We start from the raw sequence: 23,004 nt of genomic DNA, 5'->3' as shown, positions 1-23,004 counted from the left end.
GTCCCACCAGCAATGTATGAGTACCTTTCTCCTCACATCCTCACCAACATTTACTATTACTTGTATTCTTGATAATTGCCATTCTGACTGGAGTGAGATGAAATCTCAGTGTTGTTTTAATTTGCACTTTTCTAATTGCTAGTGATATTAAACTTTTTTTCATATATTTATTGACTGTTCATATTTCTTCTCTGAAGTGTCTGTTCAATTCCTTTGCCCATTTATTGATTGGGTTATTTGAATTTTTTTGGTGTTTAGTTTTTTTAGTTTTTTATGTATCTTGGAGATTAATGCTGTATCTGAGGTACAAGTGGCAAAGATTTTCTCCCACTCTGTAGACTGTTTCTGTTCTTGATTGTTTCCTTTGGAGTGAAGAAGTTTTTTAGTTTGATAACATCCCATTTGATTCTTGATTTTATTTCTTGCACTTTAGGTGTCTTGTTGAGGAATTCAATTCCTAAGGTGACATGATGGAGATTTGGGCCCACTTTTTTTTTTTTTTTTTTTTGTACTGGGAATTGAACTCAGAGGCACTCAACCACTGAGTCACATCCTCAGCCCAATTTTGTATTTTATTTAGAGACAGGTTCTCATTGAGTTGCTCAGCACCTTGCTTTTGCTGAGGCTGGCTTTTGAACTCAAAATCCTCCTGCCTCAGCCTTTGGAGCTGCTGGAATTAAAGGTGTATGCCATCGAGCCTGGCTGGGCTGACTTTTGTTAAGACGATTTTTAACACTATCAGTTAAACCTAGCTATCCTTAAGACATTCACTGGATTGGCCTTCCTTTTACTTTCCTTGCTTTAAAAAAAAAAATGAAAAAATTCCAACATCAATATCAGTAACAGCTTGCCAGAATTCCTTCCTTTAGAATAGAGCTAAACTAACTTTCAGGTTATTCAGAAGACTGCCAGACAAACAGCAACAACAACAAATATTCCCAAGAATTAAATAAGCTGCTGAGTCAGTAGGAACTAGAGATTTTAAAGAGTTATTTTGGACATATACACAGAATTTTTCGAATAAGAAAGGATTGAGACCTGGATCCTTTCAGTATACTATTAGGTCTCACTAATGAGACACTTTTTTAAAGCATAGATTACTAAGCACTACTGCAAAGATGCTCATTCAGGTAGGGCCTTATAATTGACATTTTAATAAATACACAAGGTGTTTCTCATGCACATTAAAGTTTAAGAATTACTGATATGAGAAAATTATCTTCACAGTCTCTATATCTATAGTAAGGTATAAACAAATAAGTCACCTCAAAATATCTTTTATTATTACTTAGATTATTCATAAAGTCAAAATGTTCATACTATTTATATATCGTGGTGTGACACAAAAATATTTCTCTTCTGTGAATAATTATCTATATGTATATGATTAAAAATAATGACTAGAGATTTGAAAACTGATGTCTTTTATTTCAATGTAAGTGAAATTTAGTACAAACAGGTATGTTGATTGGGTATTTGAATGAACCTGAAATGGTATGGTTGCTTTGGTTATTTTTTAAGTACAAGTACTATTTGTTCAGTATGGAGTATATGCCAGCCACTATTTTAAGGGTATCATTTAAATCTCTTAACATCTTTTAGGTAACATTATTAGCTAAAATTTACAGACAAGAAAACAAAAACAATGGAGTTAAATGGCCTGCACAAGATCACACAGGTGGAAAGTACTTAAGTGAAGAGTGAAGTCCATGCCTTTTGACTGCAGCCTCACTCATTGCCACTTTTCTTCACTGCAGCCCATTAAGGGTTTTATGTATACACCATAACATTAATCTAAAATTATGAAGGCTGAGAGTCAGGAATATTTTACAACTAGATCAAAAACAATGCATAAAGTATTGAATATCAAAAATGAACTTTTAATTAGATTATGTTTCAATTCTTCACTGATTCTAATGAATTACACTGCCATCAGTACCATTTAAAATTTGGACCTCCTCTCTGCAGAGGGTTTCAGCTTAGAAAAACAAAAATACCATCTTATATTATATATCAGTACGGCTATGTATGGGATAAAGAAACTAACATACCAGTTTGAAGAAAATATTTCTTTGCTCTATTTACAGGATCATCCAAGTCTTCTGGTGTAAGAAATAATTTTATGGCCTTCACCTTGAAAAAATGAAGCAAACAAATATATATTAAATGAAAATCTCAACTTACTTTTTTAAAAACAGATTTAAATTCTTGGACACCCTAGTAGGATAGGCATTTAATGAATGATATTTGATGCTATAATTTTCTCTGGAGGCTTTCAAAAGTTAATAGTCAATGTTAAATAAACCTCCAAAATGAACTAATTTTATATGTAGGTTTAAAACACTACAGACTGGGAAAAGTGCCCCCTCCCACAATCACTTCTATAATTCTTCTTTTGTCATTCTTTTCCTAAATTGAGATGTGAACACAAGTATAAAGTAATGGCATAAATATTCAATACACACAACAAAAAAGGGAAGGAAGCAAGTACAGGGAAATGGCATGCCAATGATTTCATTTCATTTGTGTTCTCAATTCCCTGAATTTCTTGGTCTTAAAAATAACTGCCAAAATCTTAATGAAAAGATTCTCAATTTTAATATTTTATTTTAAATTTAAAAATGACATCTACTCAGTTCCTATATTTTATCACTGTCTCCAGTACTGAGATTTATTTGTAGTATATATCTTAGAGTAAAAAGGGATCTTAAAAGAGGTCATTCAACCCAATCTCCCACTCAAGCTTCTTTTATAGTATTCAATCATTAAAAAAAAAAAATTAAAGCTCAAATTTTTTTTAAAGAGAGAGAGAGAATTTTTTAATATTTATTTTTTAGTTTTTTCGGCAGACACAACATCTTTGTTTGTATGTGGTACTGAGGATTGAACCCGGGCCGCACGCATGCCAGACAAGCGCGCTACTGCTTGAGCCACATCCCCAGCCCCAAAAGCTCAAATTTTTTTTGACATATGGAATCTAAACCACAATAAGGGGGTGGGGGGAAAAAGAAGTTCAGTACCTTAGATAAAGGGGAATGAACAGAAGGACGGGGAAATAGGAATAGGAAAGATAGTGAAATGAATCTGACATAATTTTCCTGTGTACATATATGAAAAAAACATAAGTGACACCCACCATTGTGTACATCCACAGAATGGGGTCCTAATTAGAATAAGACATAAATGTGCATGTATAATTTTACCAACAGAGTCTACTATCATGTAAAGCTAAAAAGAATAGATTAAAAAAATTTTAAAGAATAAAGTGGTAAATAGGAAAATAAATATTTTAAAAAATGGAAAAGGAAAAGAGAACCAGAGCATTAAAAGTTCAATTGAACTTTTTTAAATATATATATTTAGTTTTTAGTTTGTAGGTGGACACAATATCTTTATTTTATTTTTATATGATGTTGAGGATCAAACCCAGCACCCCGCGCATGTCAGGCAAGTGCGCTACTGCTTGAGGCACATCCCCAGCCCCTAAATATATTTTTGATAACTTTATTTACTTTTTTTTTTAATGTGGTGCTGAGGATCGAACCCAGTGCCTCACTCATGCTAGGCAAAAGCTCTACCACTGAGCTACAGCCCCAGCCCCTCAACTGAACTTTTCAACAATCATCTGCTATGGGTCTGGCTTTCACAAAAGCTATATCCTTACTTCTCACAAAAATCTTGTGCTATACATGTTATCTCTATTTTACAGATAAGGAAACCTAGGCTCAGGAAAGTTAAATAGTCTCCCTATAGCAACACATTTGACAAATGGTGGAACTTAAGTAGAATGTATGCTGTATCTTTTAAATCCCAAACATCTCTTCTTTCATACAACAAAATTTCAAATATTTTGTGTTAATTTTCTCTTCAGAGTTTTCCAGACTGAAGCAATACCATTTGTTAAACATTTTTCATGAATATGGCTTCTGGACCATGCTTTAGGGTATCAGTTATTTTCTAGTTGTTAAAGTCCTTCCTAAAATGTGAGGCCCAGAACTGAATACAAATTTACAGATGTGGTATAAATATACTGCTGTTAGCCATACTTCCATATATAAGATGATGTTTAATGCACAATGCTTCTCAGAAGTTTTGCTGCTTTTCTCTTCCACTCAAAACATTAGAACACAAATGAGTGAGCATTAAACCATCATTTAATAATCTTGTATTTGTTCAAATATACAATTTTTATTGTGCAATCCATTCCAATGTAAAAATATGTGAATATATAACATGTAATTATAAATATAAATATATATTAAAGTTACATATACAAATATATGTGTGTGTACACACACACAGACTTTTAACTGGTGAAATGCAGCTTCTTATTTGTGACATACATTTTTATTTTCATTTGAGACTAGTCAGATTTTGTTTTCAAATTTGTTGTTTCACTTTTAGTCTTTGGACTTTCTTTTATATGATTTTTGCGCTAGTCAGCTTTTTGTCGCTATGACCAAAATACCTAACAACTTAGTCAGTTTTAGCTCACAATTTCAGAGGCTGTCTATGGTCAGCTAACTTCACTGCTTTGGATCCAGGGTGAAACAGAATGACATGGCGGCAGGGAGTGGCAGAGGAGTGCTGCTCTGCTCAAGGTGGTCAAGAGGCAGAGAGAAAGGGGGAAGGGGCCACAGGGAAGTTGAACCATTTCAGGGAATACTCTTAGCTATGCCCCACCTGTCTACAGTTACCACCTAATCAGTCTGTTCAAATAAGGATAGACTGATTATGGTACAGCTTCACAATCCAATCACTTCCCCTCTGAATATTTCTGCATTAACACAAGAGCTTTTGGAGGACCCCTCATATCAAAACCATAGCAATCTGATATCTGATTTCTGTATGTATAGGGTATGTTTCCTTTAAATCTTCTATTCGGTTCACTAAGAATTGAAGGAGTGTTAATTCTTTGCCAAGTCTCAAATGAGTATTATTAAGGTACACCACATGTGGTTTGCTTCTTTATAACATAATATCAAGAAAACAGTAATTGTTTAATAAATGTTCAATAAATATAATCTATGTGTGTATAAGTGTTCATAGGCTAAGGTTAAGAAAGCAATGGGCTGGTTTATGTGATAAGTATAGATGACTCAATAGATAAGATTATATTTTCAAAATCCATACCATTTCATTCTTCAGCAAAGCCAATCCAATTTGGTCTGTATGAACTTTCCTTCCCTTCCCAAATCTCTGTGGTCCATAGTAATTCACAAAACCTTTATTCTACAAATACAAAATAGTCAATAAATTCAAATTAAATAAATATAATCATTGCATCAAAAATTTACCATAATCAAATTTTTTCATCATATTTATTTTTTTAAATCCTGTAATCAGTAATACGTACTCAGGGAGCAAATAACTAGAAAATTAAAAGCACATAAGACCAGTGGAAAAAGCTTAAAAAAATGTCAGCTTCCCATTCACAATACTGAGGATTTCCTAGGACATGCAACTTTCACTGTTAAAGTCAGGAAAGTTCAAAGAAAACTGAAATGATGTTGGTTACCTAACAACAGGATCTGATCTCACCCTTGGGTACTTTCTTATTTTGAGACTCTTCTGCTGTTAGGAAATGTTAGGAACAAGAAATGTTTCTTTTCAAACCCCACAAGTCTTGACTCATTTATATATTCATTTATTATTTAGTTTGACTAGTTTCTTAAAAGCTGCGCCAACAAAATGCCACGATGTCACTCCAGCAGTACTCTAGCTTAAGCCAACGTAGCACTTAGATTCCAGGGTGGAGCACAGAAATCACCTCTTGATGGAGGTGAATTTTGATGTCATGTTTCCAAACTTCCATAGTACTCAAAAGAAATAGAAAACAGTAATTTACTGCTCCAAAGTATATGTATTCAGCCAATAATTATTGTTGAGCAACAGCTCAAAGACTATTCAGTAAAACATGCTAAGATAATTTATTATCAGTATGATACAAAAGGAACTCCATATTTATGTCATGTACAAAATCAACTGTAGTAGATTAAGGACTCTACATTAAATCTCAGTTGAATATTTTTAATTATTTCAAATTTGAATAAACTAATATCAGACAATAACTTAGAATGACCAGGATAATTTTAACTTTCCCTCCAAATTACTTAAATATAATAAAAGGTTGATAGCAATCAGTTATTACTATCTGAAGAAAACTTTAAGACTCCTTATTTTCAAGGCTACTTAACTCTCTTATTTGTTCATGAGAATTAAAAGAAAGCTGACTATTGGAACATTGGGAATGGAACCACCATTTGATCCAGCTATCCCACTTCTTGGTCTATACCCAAAGGACTTAAAAACAGCATACTATAGGGACACAGCCACATCAATGTTTATAGTAGCACAATTCACAATAGGTAAACTGTGGAACCAAACTAGATGTCCTTCAGTAGACGAATGGATTAAAAAACTGTGATATATATATATATATATATATATATATATATATATATATATATATATACATACACACAATGGAATATTACTCAGCAATAAAAGAGAATAAAATCATGGCATTTGCAGGTAAATGGATGGAGTTAGAGAAGATAATGCTAAGTGAAGTTAGCCAATCCCAAAAAAACAAATGCCTAATGTTTTCTCTGATATGAGAAGGCTGATTCATAGGGAAGGAGAGGGAACATGGGAGGAATAGACCAACTCTAGATAAGGCAGAGGGGTAGGAGGGGAAGGGAAAGTGCATGGGGTTAGAAATGATGGTGGAAAGTGATGGTCATTAACATCCAAAGTACAGGTATGAAGACACGAATTGGTGTCAATATACTGTGTGTAAAATCAGAGATATCAAAAATTGTTCTCTGTATGTGTAATAAGAATTGCAATGCATTCCACTGTCATATATAAATAATAAATAAATAAATAAACAAAATTTTTAAAAACAAATTTCACTTAGGTATATAAATTGAAAATCATTGTTGGTGCAATGCAACTCTCTTCGCCTCTGTAACTGTTTTAACAGTATTATCCTTTCTTAATATGTAAAAGAAATTGACAAGTTTATAATATTGTCTTTATAAACCAAAGCCTTACGCTTTGGGAAATAAATCCTGGAACATAATTCAATTAAAAAGAAGAAGAAGAAAATGAAAAAGAAAAAAAGCTGGCTAAGCCACTCTTCTGACAGAGGATATATAAAGACATCAAAAAACTTTACACCTAAAAATCAAATAGTCCAATTAATAAATGGACAAATGAATTAAACAGACAATTCTCAAAAGAAAAAATAATAAATGGCCAACAAATACATGAAAAAATGTTCAACATCATTAGCAATTAGAGAAATGCAATCAAAATTTTACTGAGATTTCATCTCACACAAATCAGAATGGTAGTCCGAGAATACAAATAATAGTAAATGCTAGAGAGGATGCAGAAAAAAGGAATACTTTTGCCTACTGGTGGGACTGTGAGTAAACTACTATAGAAATCAATATGGAGGCTCCTCAAAAGAACATGAAACCACCATATGACACAGCTATACCACTCTGTGGTATTTATCCTGAAGAATTAAAGTCATCTTACTACAGTGATAACATGCATATGCATGTTTATAGCAGCATAATTCACAATAGCCAAACTATGAAACCAGCCCAGGTATCTATCCATCAATAGATGAATGGATCAAGAAAATGTGGTTTATATACTCAATATATAAATGTGGTTTATATACCCAATACGTTTTATTCAGCCATAAGGAAAAATGAAATCCTGGCATTTGCTGGAAAATGGATGTTAAGCAACATATGTGAAACTCGGAAGGTTAAAGATTGTTAAGGATTATTTTCTCTCATATGCAGAAGCTAGAGAGGAAAAAGAAAAAGAAAGGTGGGAGTGGATCTCCTAAAATCAAAGGGAGGTCAGTAAAGGAAAGGGACCAGGGGATCACAGTTGGGAAAAGAGGAAAGTGCTGTGGAGTGATAATGAACAAATTATGTTTGAGGATTATATTGTGTACATATATAAATATACAACAACAAATCTCATCAATATGGACAACTACCAGTTAAAAAAATGTAGAGCTAGGTATGGTGGCACATGCCTGTAATCTCAGCAGCTTAAGAGGCTGAGGGAGCAGGATCAAAAGTTCAAACGCCAGCCTCGGAAAATTAGGGAGGCCCTAAGCAACTCAGTGAGACCCTGTCTCAAAATAAAAAACAAAAAGGGCTATGATGTAGCTCAGTGGTTAAATGTTCCTGGGTTTAATCTCTGGTACCAAGAAAAAAAAAAAAAAAAAAAGCAAGCAAACTGGCTAAAGCTAAGATTACTTCTAATGGAAATTTTATAATATATAGTTGTATCTTCCTAAGTACCACTGGATGACTAGTAATAAATGTTATGGGAGTTCAGTGAATTCCCCCCATTTTTTAGAAGACATCATTTTAGAAATAGTTTTTTAGGAAAAACAGAATTTTTAGATAGATCAGTCATGGAAAAAGATAAAAAGTATAGAATATATAGACAGAGAATTCCTATACCTATGTGACAGTGCTAAATTTAAAAACTCTTTAGTTGAAATGTATTTTCCCAACTCCAAGGCAGCTAAAAATCATGCTTTGTTTGTTTTCCTATTAGAGAAATAAAAAATTATGCAAAAAGATCTTTGTGGTCAGAACTTGGATCAGTGTCTTTCTATGTTAGCCACAGAGTAGAATTACTTAAGAAGCTGTTTAAAAATACCAGTGCCAGGGGAAGAGAGAGGGAGCATGAGAGGAATAGATGAACTCTGGATAGGGCAGAGAGGTGGGAGGGGAAAGGAGGGGGCATGGGGTTAGAAATGATGGTGGAATATGATGGTTATTATTATCCAAAGTACATGTATGAACACACAAATTGGTGTGAATATACTTTGTTTAATCCAGAGATATGAAAAAAATTGTGCTCTATGTGTGTAATAAGAATTGTAATGCATTCCACTGTTATATATAAATAAAATATAATAGACATATAAAAAATAGTAATAATAAAATATCCACATAAGAAAAAAAATACCAATGCCAAAGCCACGCCCCAAATGTTCTTATTTAATTGACTTAAAAGTAGAAATTGATTGCTGAAATTTTTTTAAAGTTCCCCAGTATAAGAACTACTCTCAATTAGGAGTTGGCAAACCACTAAAGCCCCACAGGCCACACTTGGTTCAACACTCTTTTAAAAATGAACTTCTATAGACATGTTCATTCAGTTATGTATTATCTATGACTGCTTCTACACAAGGCCAGTTGATTAGCTGCAATAAGAACCATATGCGTATAAAGCCAAAAATATTTATTACTGGCCCTTTATAGAAAAATTTGCGGATGCCCTAGTCTAGTTGATTAAAGACTGTGTTTGTATATGCATATTTAAATGACTGGCAGATGTCACTTAAAAACTTAAGCAATTTTTTACTATAAGACATAATAAAATGTGCATGATCTATATTTATATATTGAAGAAAATTTTAAATCAAATTAAAAAGAAAAAATATTATGTACAATTTTGAAAAGTAATTAACTATTTAACAAAGATTTCTAAAAGAATTACTGAAAAAATTTTCCAAAAACTAACTAAATAAATTCCCCTGACAAAAATAATAAAGAAGATTCTAAAAAGAAAAAAGAAAAGAAAAGAAAGAAAGAAAGAAAGAAAGGAAGGAAGGAAGAAATAAATCTCTTTTTAAGCAAGAGATTGTTCTCCTTTCTCTAAGGAATCTCCATATACTGTATTTTTAAAATTATACTTATGTTATTTTAATAAAACTGAATTAAGAACACAGAAAACAAGCCAAATAACCCTATCATTTTAAAAATAATTATGCACGCACATAAAAAGTTACAGAAGGTTCTGTTCGCACTTCAGTGTAAAAAGAAGGACTATGAAGGTTTTCCTGTGATTCTCTATTTAAAAATTGAGTTTTCTTACCTTAACATTTTCTATCGCCTCAAAAATTCTCTCTCTCAAATTTGCAGAATCATTTATTTGATTTTGTAAATTTCTGACGACAATATCAAAGTGATTTCCTTTGAGCTGTCCAAGTCTAAGGGGCTTGCCAACAGATCGAATATTAAACACATTCATTTTTTTCTTTTCAATTTCTTTTTCAATATTTTTCAACCTGCAAATGATAAATTATATAGACTTGGTTGAATCTTACATTTAAAAATTACTTTAAATATTTTTTTTAAAGAGAGAAGAGAGGAGAGAGAGAGAGAGAGAGAGAGAGAGAGAGAGAGAGAGAGAGAGAGAGAATTTTAATATTTATTTTTTAGTTCTCGGCAGACACAACATCTTTGTTTTGCATGTGGTGCTGAGGATCAAACCCGGGCCGCACGCATGCCAGGCAAGGGCGCTACCACTTGAGCCACATCCCCAGCCCTAAAAATTATTTTAATATAAGATTTGAAATGATAGTTGCCATGCAATTCCTAAAAATTACTTTAATATAAGATTTGAAATGATAGTTGCCATATAATTCATTATACCAGAATAATACTGATAATAATACAGTATTTTTTTCTGGAACATTCTAAAGTTAATGTTATTTCAACAAGTAATTTGCACTAGTCACTATTATACTAACAAAAGTAGTCCTATTTAGGAACTTGAACATGTATTACTAACTAATGCTATCACGGAGTACTTACGTGGGACTTCTGATTTCTCATTAGTTCAAATGATAGGTGTTGATGTTTCCCCTGATCTGGATTTTGCTCCTTTCCTTGTCAGTCCTTTTTCCCAAAATTATCAAGAAAAGCCACTAGCATAGAGAATTTTCCTGAAATTCTGTTTTGAACACTTCCTTACTCAAACTTTCAATTCTTACCCAACACCTAAAGTAGATCTCAGCTTTCTTAGAATGAATTTTAAGATTCTGAAGGAGCCAATGTAAATTTTCTTTTACCTTCATATTCTGTAGTCTTTATAAAATTATGTTTTATTAGGAAATTGTTTATTTTATTATCCCTCCAAATATATCTCTAGGTTTTTTGCATCTACTAAAATCCTGTTTTTACTTGGAGAGTAATTAAAACCCCATACCATGAGACAAATGAAAACAATCTCTCTTGACAGGAACTAATAACATTTGTTTTCTTTGGTAGTTAAAAACTAGCTTTTTTCTCAAAGGCCCAAAATCTAAAGTCTTTCTTTCTTACTTATACTGTATTTCTTGACCACAAAAACAAAAATCACAACTTTTTATCTCTTATACAAGAAGCTCAGAAGAATTTAGACAAGTCTACTTGTAAATAGGTGAATACTTAAATATCTGATGAATAAGGATTAAAATATTAATAATACATCAAATTCGGCTGAATTTTGACCCAATGATTCAACTTTTTGATGTCTGTCTTGAGGAAAGTATGCATGGGGTATAGATTTAAGTATAAAAATGTTAATCATAGTATTATTTATAATAAAAAAATTGAAAGAATTCCTATTTCCAAAAATAGGTAACTGTTAATAAATCTGTATCACAGACATGATTTTGAAATATTTGATGACATACATTTTCATACAATTTAAGTATTTTATTTTGAAAAGTAAAATATAAACGGCATATGTAATATGATTTTCATATATATAATAAATATATGTGTGATATGAATACATGGTAGAGTCTGAAAAATATCTTAAAAGAAATAAACCAAAATGTTTATGCTAGTTATTTCTTAGAATAATCAGTGATTTAATTTATTTTTATTCTTTTTTCTACTTTCTAAATGTATAATAAATTATTTTGCAATTACAAAAACTTTTAAAAACTTGATTAAGCTAAAGGGAAGCTAATTAAAGTATTTTATACTTAACAAGGATTATCCTAAATAAGGATAATAAAGTTATAAAAGTATTAAAATAATTAGGAAAAAATTATTTATGACACTTTCCTGAATATAATACATCTTTGAATATAGCACAGAATATTTAGAAACAATTTGGACAATTTAAAAATTGTCACTTCTCAGTTTTATTCTAAAACTTCCAATATTTTCAATGGAAAATTGAGACAAAACTCTATGAAGAAGACAATTATATGTTTAATGCAGAGTATTCAGTTTGGTCTATAATAAATTAATTAATGTTGATAGGTTAATACACTTATAATAATACCTTATTACCTCTCTGGAGTCACTTTTCTCACAACCATTGCTTGATAGGTGATGGCTTTCTTGTCTTTAAGGCCTGCATAAGTAAAATCCGAAGGAATCACACCAAGTTTGATAGCTAAAAAACCAATTGCTTCAAACATCTCCAGATTTTCCTTTCGTAGGGTAAAAGCTAAAACACAAATTATCCCAGATTATTAAAAAAGTAGCTACCACATATCTATGACACTCTTACCAGACTACAGTTTAGGATAATGAACCAATTTAGATAAAGAACATTTTTTTTAATTTTAATGGACACATAGTTATACATATTCATGGGTAACAACGTAATATTAGATAAAGAACATTTTTAATTGAAATACAAAATCAATATCATAGATTTCATCTGTTATTGTTTAAAAGGAGTTGGCTCATTAATGGCCTACAAATTTAAAAAAATAATCCAAATCCCTTAACCTTTCATTCATATCTAGCACAAATTTAGCTTTCCCATCTCCATATGTACCCCTTTCATTGTGTACCCTATAATTCTGACACAGAGAACTTCTTTAATCCTTAGATAGACTACAGCCTTCCACAGTTCTGTATTTTTGTACGAGTCTCTCTGTCTAAAACATGTACCTTCCATATATTATTCGTCATACTTTTATTTATTCTTCAGGATCTAATAACAGCGGCATCTCTTCCTCAAATTTTTTTCAAGTTCCAAGGTTAAATGCTCCCCCAAAATAGGTTATTCTTATTTTTTTAACTATTATATTCAATGACTGTAGTTCTAAGCTAGCAATCCAATTTAAATTTTATACAATAACATTCATTGTAGGAGATTAAAGATTAGGGTTCAACATGTCATATATATTCCTGATAATCTTGGGGATATCATTAGGAAAGGTCAGCCATGTAAGAAGGAATCCCCAACTCATTTAAGATTAGCAGTTTGTTGCAAATTAGCCTAAGGAAATAAGCACTTTTTTTCTTTCTTTCCTTTTTTTTTTTTTTTTTTTTTTTTTGTGCTGGGGATTAAACCCAGAGCCTTGTGCACGCAAGGCAAACACTCTACCAACTGAGCAATATTCCCAGCCACAGGAAAAAAGCACTTCTGTGTCCATAATTATTTGGAATTTCATATAACCATTTTAGAGAATCAAATCAATGATATTATTACATCTACGTAGAAGTTTATATCCTTGAATTTAAGACAATGAGACTTTTAGTTCCAATTTAAAATAATCAATTTAAATTTATCTTTCTACACTGAATCTTATTGAAGTAACAACATGGGAACTCTTACAAAAACTTAAATGTCACTAAATTTATAAGATATATAACTTTTTCTTATTTGTGAAAAATGAAGCATTACAAAGAAAATCAATAATATTAAATTTTAAAATTTAGTTTCAGACTTCTACCTTGTGCTATGTTGGAATCATGAATACCAGCCCATTGTAAACAATTAGAAAACTGAACAAAACATACAGAATAGCTGTTTTTGGAAACTGAATAACAGTGGTCACATGAGGTGAGTCCTGAAATGCTGCTGGTTTTCTACTTAGAAATACTTTCTGGACCACAATACATGGAGGTAGAATCCAGATAGAATAGTCTTGCTGAATTAAAAGGGTAAAGAGACTGGAGTTCAAGAAGGCTAAGTGAGCTGGAATTTACCAGGCAGAGTACCAGATGAGAAAGATTTCCAGAAATCAGAAGAGGTAATCCCTTGAGTTCGTTGCTGATTAACAATTTGTATATATCTAGGGTTAAAGGCTATGTATTATTAATCTAATGTTGCACAACAAGTCACACCAAACCTTAGTGGTTTACAATGTTGATATATCTCTCATGGTTACTCTTGGGTCAGGAATTCAAGGGCATCTCAGTTGGGTGGATCTAGCTTAGGTCTCATGAAGTTCTAGTTAAATGTAGCTAGGGCTACCGTGACTTAAAAGCTTAAGAGGAACTGGAGAATCCATTTCTAAAGAGAATCACTCACATGGTGAGCAAGTTGGTGTTGGTTGTTGGTGAGAGGTCTTAGTTCCTCTAGAATGGATGGCTTCAGTATCTTATATTATAGTAGCTGGTTTTCCCCAGAGTAAGCAATCCAGGAAAAATGGACCAAAAGTATAATACTTTTAAGATCTAGCTTCAAAAGTCATATCATACACCACAATTACTATCCTGTCCTATTGGTCACTCAGGCCAAACTGTGTGGCAACATTAGGAGGATTGGCAAACTGAGAGCCATCATGAATGCTGAAAAATAAAATCCATGCTCTTAATCATATTTAATGTTCCAATCCTATTCAAAATATACATATTTTCTATGGCCCCAAAGACTCATCCTATTACATCAGCTCAAATTCTAGGATCTCTACATATACATCAAATTCAGAAATAAATAAGGCACAAGTTGGGTACATTTTCTTTTGAATTTACATCCCCAAATACAACTTCTCTTAATATAAAGGATACAAAGAACTGTGAAAGAAAACATATCGATTTTCACACACCTCAATATGTTGGGACACACATGGCATAAGCACTCTGAATTCCACATTCAAACTGTAATTACGAAGAAGTCACTGATCCTTAGTAATTGTTATTAGTCCCTTTATCAGAATTTAGTACTATCAATGTCTAGGAATTTGTTAATGGCTCTTACATTTACCTCTGGTTCTTAGTTCTGGGGGGAAAAAGTATTTTTCCATATATGCCTATTTGTAGCAAAATAGTTTTCCCACACTAGTGACTGCCTTTGCAAGTTGGGAGTTCAAATGCCTCTTTATTTAGTACTTACTGTCTGACCCTTTAAAAGAACTGTATGGATCTTCTTTGGATTCACTCCCTTAGACAAAAGATAATCAAATTTATTAAGAAACGACCTTTCCTACTTTGGGCTAAAGCTATGGAGATATATTTCCCCTAAAAATCCTAGAACTACTGTTTAAACAGGAGTCCAAGAATTACACCTTTAGAATCCTTAGAAGGTCTCTGTCTGTCTGAACTACTCTCTAAAGCATTATTACAAATCTTTCTAAAATTTTAACAAAAGGATTGTATAATCACATCTAGATTTCCTTCTTAGAGCATGCTGTCTGGACCTTGCCTGGAAGCCATTTCTTAATTTAAACATCATGTGCAACTTGGAGTGATTGGAAATTTAAATATGTATGCATATAATTTGTTTGTTTGTTTGTTTTTGGACACAGAATATCCAGTTCCTTTTTATATGTGACTGGTTTTCCATTAGAATTTTATCATAAGCAATAAAAAGCCAGTTTACATTTCAACACTTGCCTGGAAATCTTTCTTTGAGCATTCCTTCAACAGATACATTTTTTTGCTTTCCATTTTAACAAAAGATTAACACAATGTTAAATTTCCTGGCACTATATACCAAGGATCCCTTTTGTCTTGATTCTAACATTTTACTGTAAACTATCATAATAATCCCTTTTCATAATAGGGACATTCAAACTTCTGCCTAAGAATAGGTACCTACCAGTTTTAGGTTTTTGTTATAGAAGCAACCGTTTCTGGTACCAGAATCACTATTAACTTCTGAATACTGCATTAAAACTTAGTGACATGAAATAATAATAATCATTTATCATCTGTTATGTACTGATTATATGTATACCCTCAAAGTTCATATTGCTTAAGCTCCAAACACCAGTATGGCCAGTTTAAAGATGAGGCCTCAAATGAAGTAATTAAAGTTAATGAGGTCATCATGGTGGAACCCTAGTACAATAGGTTTAGCATCTTTATAAGATACAACACAGCATTCTCATTCTCTTCCCTCAAAAGCACACAATGAAGGGCTAGGGTCATAGTTCAGTGGTAGAGCATTTGCTTAGAATGTGTGAGGCACTGGGTTCATTTCTCAGCACTGCATATAAATAAATAAAATAAAGATCCATCAACAACTAAAAAATAAAAAATTTAAAAAAACATGAAAAGGACATGTGAGAGAGAAGGTGCTGATCTGCAAACTAAGGAGAGAACCAGACTCTAACATTACTGCACCTTGATCTTTATCCTGGACTTCTTCTAGACAAGAGCTCTATAATGGTCACAGAGTAAAACCTACTGTAAATTTCCCTTTAAACTTAAAATGAAACCTCAAATGAATCTGCAAAATACTTTTTACTTGACAAAAAAGAAGACAACACAATTCAGATACTCAACAATGCAATAGCACAATTTTGGGCCTCTAAAAATAGTATTAGACATGTGAAGAAGCATAAACACATGACCCATAACCCAAATAAAGATCAGTCCATGAAAGAGATGAAATTAGCAAACATTTTTAAGGCTCTATCAAAAATAGACTCAAAGATTAAAGGAAAGCACAAACATAGTGAGGAAATTTAAGACCTACAAGTCAAATGAATCCTCTAGTGATGGAAAATAAATATCTAAAATGAAATTTTTATTGGATGCTTAAAGTCTTTTTTACTAGTATTTCAAAAATGTGTCATGGAAAAATGGCAGAGCAATTTCTCAAAATATTAAACACAGAATTACCATATAACCTAATAATTCTACTGCTATGTATATACCCTGAAGAACTGAAAAGGCAACTTGAATATAACCATATTCATAGTAGCATAATTCACAATAGTCCAAAAATAGAAGTGACCCTATCCATTGGCAAATGAATGAACGAACAGAATGTGTTATATACATACAATGGAATATTATTCAGCTTTAGAAAAGAAATTCTAACACACACCTCAATATGGATGAACCTTGAACACATTATGCTAAGTAACACAAACCTTCATTTAATAAGTATGGAGTGTCACCCTGGGAACATGACAAAATTCTGGAGACAAATAGTGGTGATATTTGTGCAACAATGTGAGTGCCCTTACCATTGAACTATACACTTAAAAATAATTAAAATGGTTTTACCACAATTAAAAAATTTTTAAGGATTTTTTTTAAAAAGGATCCAGGTTTTATAGAGATCTGGTTATTAAATATTTTTACCTTTTGATTCTCATAAAGCATTGCCTAAGCAAAAATATGGAGTAGGCAAAATTTATTTTTGTCTCTTTCTTTGTTCTTGGGCTTGTAGGTATCCCAGTACCTTCATAATCATCCTCAGGCAAGCCATTAATTCTTCTTTTAATATATCCCTCCAACCATTCATAGCTTTACAAAATTTATTTAAATTAATATAAAAAGTTTTCACATTTGACTCATTAACTCAAATTAGTACTATTAGAATTTCAAGTCGTATTAAAAATAAGAATTCCTAGAGTTGTTTAAATCACTTAACAGCAATTCTTCTCCCTACATATAAAGTTAATATTGTTTTTCCTTCATAATAGACTTATCTGCTAATATTTATTGCATGCCTGATATGTCAAATTCTATGTTAGCAGCTTTATCTTGGGAAAGTCAAGTCATACAACTAGACAGAAATTACCAGGAGAGAAAAAGATGCTAACGTTTAAGTAATTATTACATACTAAATAATTTCATGAGTTTCAATTAATCCTGAGAATATCATTGTAAGGTTTTACTATTATCTCATTTTTAAAGTACACTTAAAAGTTATGAATTGTGCCAGGCATGGTAGTGCACACCTGTAATCACAGTGCTTTTGGAAGCTGAGACAAGAGGTTCTGAAATTTAAGGGCAACTGTGGTGGCATCTTCGCAAGACTGTTGCAAAATAAAAAAATCAGAAAGGCTGGGGATATAGTTCAGTGATACAGCACCTTTGAGGTCAATACTGAGGAGGGGGGAAAAAAAGATATAAATTGTTAAATAATTTGCCTATATATTATTTCCATTTTCACATTTAAGGAACTTAAATCTTAAGGATATTTAAAATTTCATAAATATTTCTGTGAACTAGAGTCATAATAAAAAGTTATACTCACATAACTCAAAAATCCAAACTCTTTTTCATTTACAACACAAAGTATGTACATGGTACATAGTCCTGTTTCTGTGCCACATTCAACCGTGCAAACGTGGGTTACTGGTCTTCTTTTAAATAATTCACTAAGTAAATTTGTAAAACATGACCATATGAAATACTTTCCATTCTTCAAACAGGACACAGACCAATTAAACTTTGTCAGCTAGAACTGACAGTGAGATTTCATCAATTTCATCTGTCCTAGGAATTCTATACATCCCCTAAAACAGTGATTCTAAAAATGTAGTCCCCAAACCAATAGATAAAGTATTAGTGAAGGATTTGTAAAGTCCCCCTCCAACCCTTCTGAATCACAAACTGGAATGGGACTCAAAAATTCATTTTACCAAAAATTTCTGATGATTAAAATGCATGCCAAAATTTGAGCACATCCTAGAGAAGACTGACAGAGCCCAGTTTTAGGAGCCTTTACCATGAGTAGGGAAGTTTAATTGTTTTGGGTTATGGGGGGGGGGTTCTTTTCAACTTTTCTAAACATAGCAAACAAATTCTTCTTATCTCCAAAAACTTAATTTTAATTGATGTTCAAAATGTGAAATCAATAAAACTTTTTGAGCACAAAACAATGGTTTCAACATGATACAATTGAGGCTATGTTAACTATAAACATCTTTATTACCCAAGTTTTCAGGCTAATTTTTACACTGATATAATTTGGAAGGATTCATCTTCCTTTAAGTAACAGACCGGTATATTTTTTTTCCCAGAATCTCTCTAGCCATGTCTACTCAACTCATTGAAGGTATTCAGCTTCCACATAATTTTAAATTTAAGTAAGCTATTCCAAGACATGATTTATTATTTAGTTACCTGTATATATCACTTTTCTTTCCTGGCATTCAAGAAGAGACCTTTTCTTGTGCTTTGTTTTTTCCCGAAATCTTACTGTTATTACTACATTTGGATCACCAGCACTGTAAGTCTGTTCAGGAAAAGATTTGGTCTCCACAAGGTTTCCAAACTTCTTATTGACAAAATGGTGGACAGCTTTTCTGTGGTCTTTGTTTGCATCAGGCTTAAAGGTAAATTTGGAATTTTCTTTCTTTGCATCCAAATACTTAAAAAAGTCAAGTGCTTCTTCTTCAGATACCAAATGGCAAAGTTCTTTATATTCAAGATTTGGTTTTATAACAATTTCACTGTTTTTTCCTATAGTTATTAAGAAAGGAAATTTCTGCCTAATAGCACTGTGTAAAATAGCCCTTTGGTTTTTGTCAAGGATCCTGCCTAATGAGAATTCAGGAGATGGCCCAATTAGCTCAGTTTCTGAATTCCATTTCTCTTTTACATCACAGGCAAACTGATTCAGTAATTCATTTGTTTTTTCATCTAAAAAGAAGTTTAATACATCAGCTTTTTCTTCTTCACACTTGGAAGTCCTATCACTGATGGTATCTTCTTTTTCTGAATTAGACTGATGATTTTGGTCACCATCAGAGCACTTAGACAAAGTATTAAGTTCTTGGTAACTTCCATCTTCAAAGGACAAATTTTGAAGATCTAATTTTGGCTTTTTGGCAAAATTATTCTGCTCAGGTATTTTACTAACTGCATTAATTGGTCCATCAATGGCTTTATTAACTAACTGTCCTTGTTCATCGATCTCAATAACAATAAAGTCACCAGGTGAGCTTTTTATAGTACCCTGAAATCCAACATGTTCATTGATGAAACACAAAGAACTAAACCTGATTCTATAATGTGTATCTTCTTCCATTCTTCAATAATAATGCCTACAAAAGAAACAAAAAGACAATTAGTTAATCAGAAAGAGAAGTTGTAGCTAACAAAAAAGGGAAAAGGTTTACAAGATGTACATAGACCTTTCAATCCTGAGTCCCCTTAGATGACATTAACAATTTATGACTATAAATCATGTGTATTTGACCCATTTTTGGTACAACTACTGATTTATAAATTGATTCTTCATTCACTCTAGTCTTCTGCCTCCTGTCCAGAATTAAAATGGATCAATTCCAAGCTTACAAAAAAAAAAAAAAATCATCTGTAGGTCCACAAAGAAAAGACAAGTACAATGATTTGTCCAATCCCACCTCTTGAGCCTAAAACTTTCAACTAATTCCAGAGAAATAGTGGCTAGGTTTTTATATATTAGAAGTTAAAACAGGAGAGGGGACAAGATGAAAAAAAAAAGTCAAAATTGATAGCTTAACAAAGTTCTAAATGCCAACGTACTATGAGTTTACATTTCATGGGAGGTTTAGGTTAGTCCTGGACTTTAAGCCTTCCCTAAAGCCCTCAATTAATATTGATATAAAAATGTGAGGTTGATTCAGAGAAAAATTGTAATCATATCCTTGGCATCATAGACAAGAAACCCTTACAGGGTTTTTTTGAAGCAGTAGACAAGAGAATTGTTCTCTGAGAACACCTTCACTCAGTAATAAAATCCACTGCTACCATAACTTATGGAGCTGTTGGAAAGATAACTTGTCTAGGAGCCTTAATACTCAGTTTGTGTTATTCATATTATGCAGATAATTTATCATCATCTGGACCTTCATCTCATTTCTAAAATATACTGTACTAAACTGGACCAACTGAGCAAACCACTTCCCTTCTCAATCCTTTCCATTGTGCTATGCAGAAATCACAGCAAATTCTCTATATCCTAATTTACGAAATGAAGATATATACATTTTCCTTAATTCTTTAGTTTCCTACACAGTCCCTTCTATTTCTTGCCCTTATTAAAACCTGGCTATTTCCCCAGGTTCCTTCTTCAATAGTCCTCTCAAGTAAAGTGGTTTTGTTGTTGTTGTTGTTGTTGTTTGTTTGTTTGTTTCCTACACTTATCTAGTTAAGGACCTGGAGATTATACTTTCTGTTTCCCACTGATCTTTCTCTATCATTTCTTCCCCTACCTCTAAAAATCCCAATTCCTTTGCAGATCATGCCATCAGGCATTATCCTCCACTGCCATCCTCTCTCTCCTGATGACTTTTCTTTATTCACTTAAAACTTCTGGTTCACAATATTCTTATCCAGCATTACATCATGATCATCTATATGGATAATCCATTTAATTTCTTGGTTTCTCGCTTCCTCAATTTCATCCTCAAGCTCTCACTTTATTTTTGTTATCCTTTCTTATGGTCATAACTTTGACTTTCTCACACACACACAAAAAAAATCTGTACAAACTGTAAGGATATGACTCCCTGATCACTCTCACTGTCCTTTCATCACCATTACTTTAAATACTTCCATCCCCCAAATTCTCAAGACTTTGTGAAGGCCTCTAATCCCTGCTTATGCATCCAGCGTACTATAGTCCTTCTCGATGCAGTATCCAGAATGTTGTTTAAAAAGGTAAATCATATCACAACTCTGTTTAAAGCCCTCTTATTACATTTATAACAAAAGTCAAATTATTTGTACTGGCTTCCAAAAACATTTTGCCTTTGTTCTCCAAACTCATCTTGTACCTTTACCCCATTACCCACTATACTCCAGTTATACTACCATTCTTCACTATCTTCATAACTGTTTTTGCTGCTTAAATTTGTCCTTAATCATATAACTGTATCTTTTAGGATTCACATTCTGAGAGGTTTATTCTGACCAATAATCCATAGGAATATGCAAGTCATTCTCTTCCACAAAATCCTATTTAATTTTCTCCATAGCATGTCTAGCTAATGTTTCTCTTTATTATTTACTGTCTATGTTCCCAAATCTAATATCAACTCCATTCGAAAAGGAACTCTGCATTATGCACTGATTAACCCGTGTTTAGAACAGCATCAAGCACACAGTAAGTCTATAATCAATACTGATTGTTGAATGAAACACCTAAAACAAAATAAGAGCTTTAAGAATGAAAAGGAAGAAAAGGTGACTTTTGCCTAGGATAATCGGAAAAGACACAATATAAGAAGCGGACATCTAAGTCTTTGAAATATTTCAAGAGGTAGAAACATGACAGAGGCATAAGTAACATGCAAACAAAATACGCAATATGTTAGAGAAAAATGGCCCGGATACAGAGCACTTAGAGGTGGGAGGAAACTTTGACCGAATTTTGTAAAAAACAGCTGGATTAAGGCCAGAGTATGAAGGACATTGAATGGTCTGTCAAAGATTTAGAATCGATTGCAACATCACTAGCTGACCACTGGAGATGTTCGAGTAGAAAAGGAACACAATCCAAAAGGACATTTTTCTAAGTCGACTTTGAGGAAACTGAGCAGGATGCATCTGATGGAATAAGAGTTGGGGAAGAAAAACAAGGGGTTCAGCTGGAGGAATTGGCCCCGGAAGATGATCATCATTTCTTTCCCCAAGAAAAGATACGAAAGACTTCTAAACTAATGAAATAGGTGGAAAAACCTTGAGGGGATCTTGAGGGTGGAAAGGGCGCCCAAGTGGAGTTATGCATTAAGGGCTAGTGCTCCCAGGCAGAAGTCTGCAGATGAGGGAAGAGTGGGGCGCTGAGGGCAGCTGGCTGGCAGTGGTTGAGGAACTGCTGGTTGAGGAGGGATACTGCGACGGTGTTGGAAACAGAGAAGGGTAGCTCCTTGTCCTTCATCCTCTTCTTTCACCAATCGCCCAGGCCTGTGAAACTCCTACCGAAGCCACCCCTCCAACGACAGCCTGGAGCGGCAAAGCCTCCACATCCAAACACTCTCCAACACTGACAGCAGCTCTACTTGTTTCTTCGCCCACCCTGCCCCGCCCGTACAAGGCGCGACCCTGGCCCACGTCACCCTTCTCTTGAGGATAAAAAGTAGGACTCCTCAATCCCGACCTGATCATGAACACACATACGATCCCCACGTGGCGCCAAAATCTCGCACCCGTGTTAAATCCAGAAGAAGGCGTTCCTCTGCACGCTCTGCGCATGTCCGGAAGCTTTTGATTTTTCAGCCTCCGACGGAGGCATATTTAAAGGGACAGGCTCACCCTT

General features: G+C 33.1%; 1 protein-coding gene across 1 annotated transcript in view; it reads right to left on the bottom strand.

The window, feature by feature from the left end:
* The window catches only part of Pus7l (pseudouridine synthase 7 like), a 29,721-nt gene extending 6,803 nt beyond the window's left edge, over nt 1-22,918 (bottom strand). Inside the window, exons 1-6 of the mRNA XM_026401435.2 lie at nt 22,846-22,918; nt 18,885-19,807; nt 12,126-12,285; nt 9,931-10,123; nt 5,134-5,232; nt 2,052-2,133 (exon numbers count right to left, since the gene is read on the bottom strand). Coding sequence (XP_026257220.2) covers nt 2,052-2,133; nt 5,134-5,232; nt 9,931-10,123; nt 12,126-12,285; nt 18,885-19,791 — 1,441 coding nt within the window. The 5' untranslated portion in view covers nt 19,792-19,807; nt 22,846-22,918. The remainder of the gene's footprint in view (nt 1-2,051; nt 2,134-5,133; nt 5,233-9,930; nt 10,124-12,125; nt 12,286-18,884; nt 19,808-22,845) is intronic.
* Nucleotides 22,919-23,004: the final 86 nt, after the last annotated feature.

The sequence above is a fragment of the Urocitellus parryii genome, chromosome 5 (genome assembly GCF_045843805.1).
Source record: "Urocitellus parryii isolate mUroPar1 chromosome 5, mUroPar1.hap1, whole genome shotgun sequence".
NCBI classification, from domain to species: domain Eukaryota; kingdom Metazoa; phylum Chordata; class Mammalia; order Rodentia; family Sciuridae; genus Urocitellus; species Urocitellus parryii.
The sequence above is the reverse complement of the archived record's forward strand: the minus strand, read 5'-3'. Positions and strand labels throughout refer to the sequence as shown.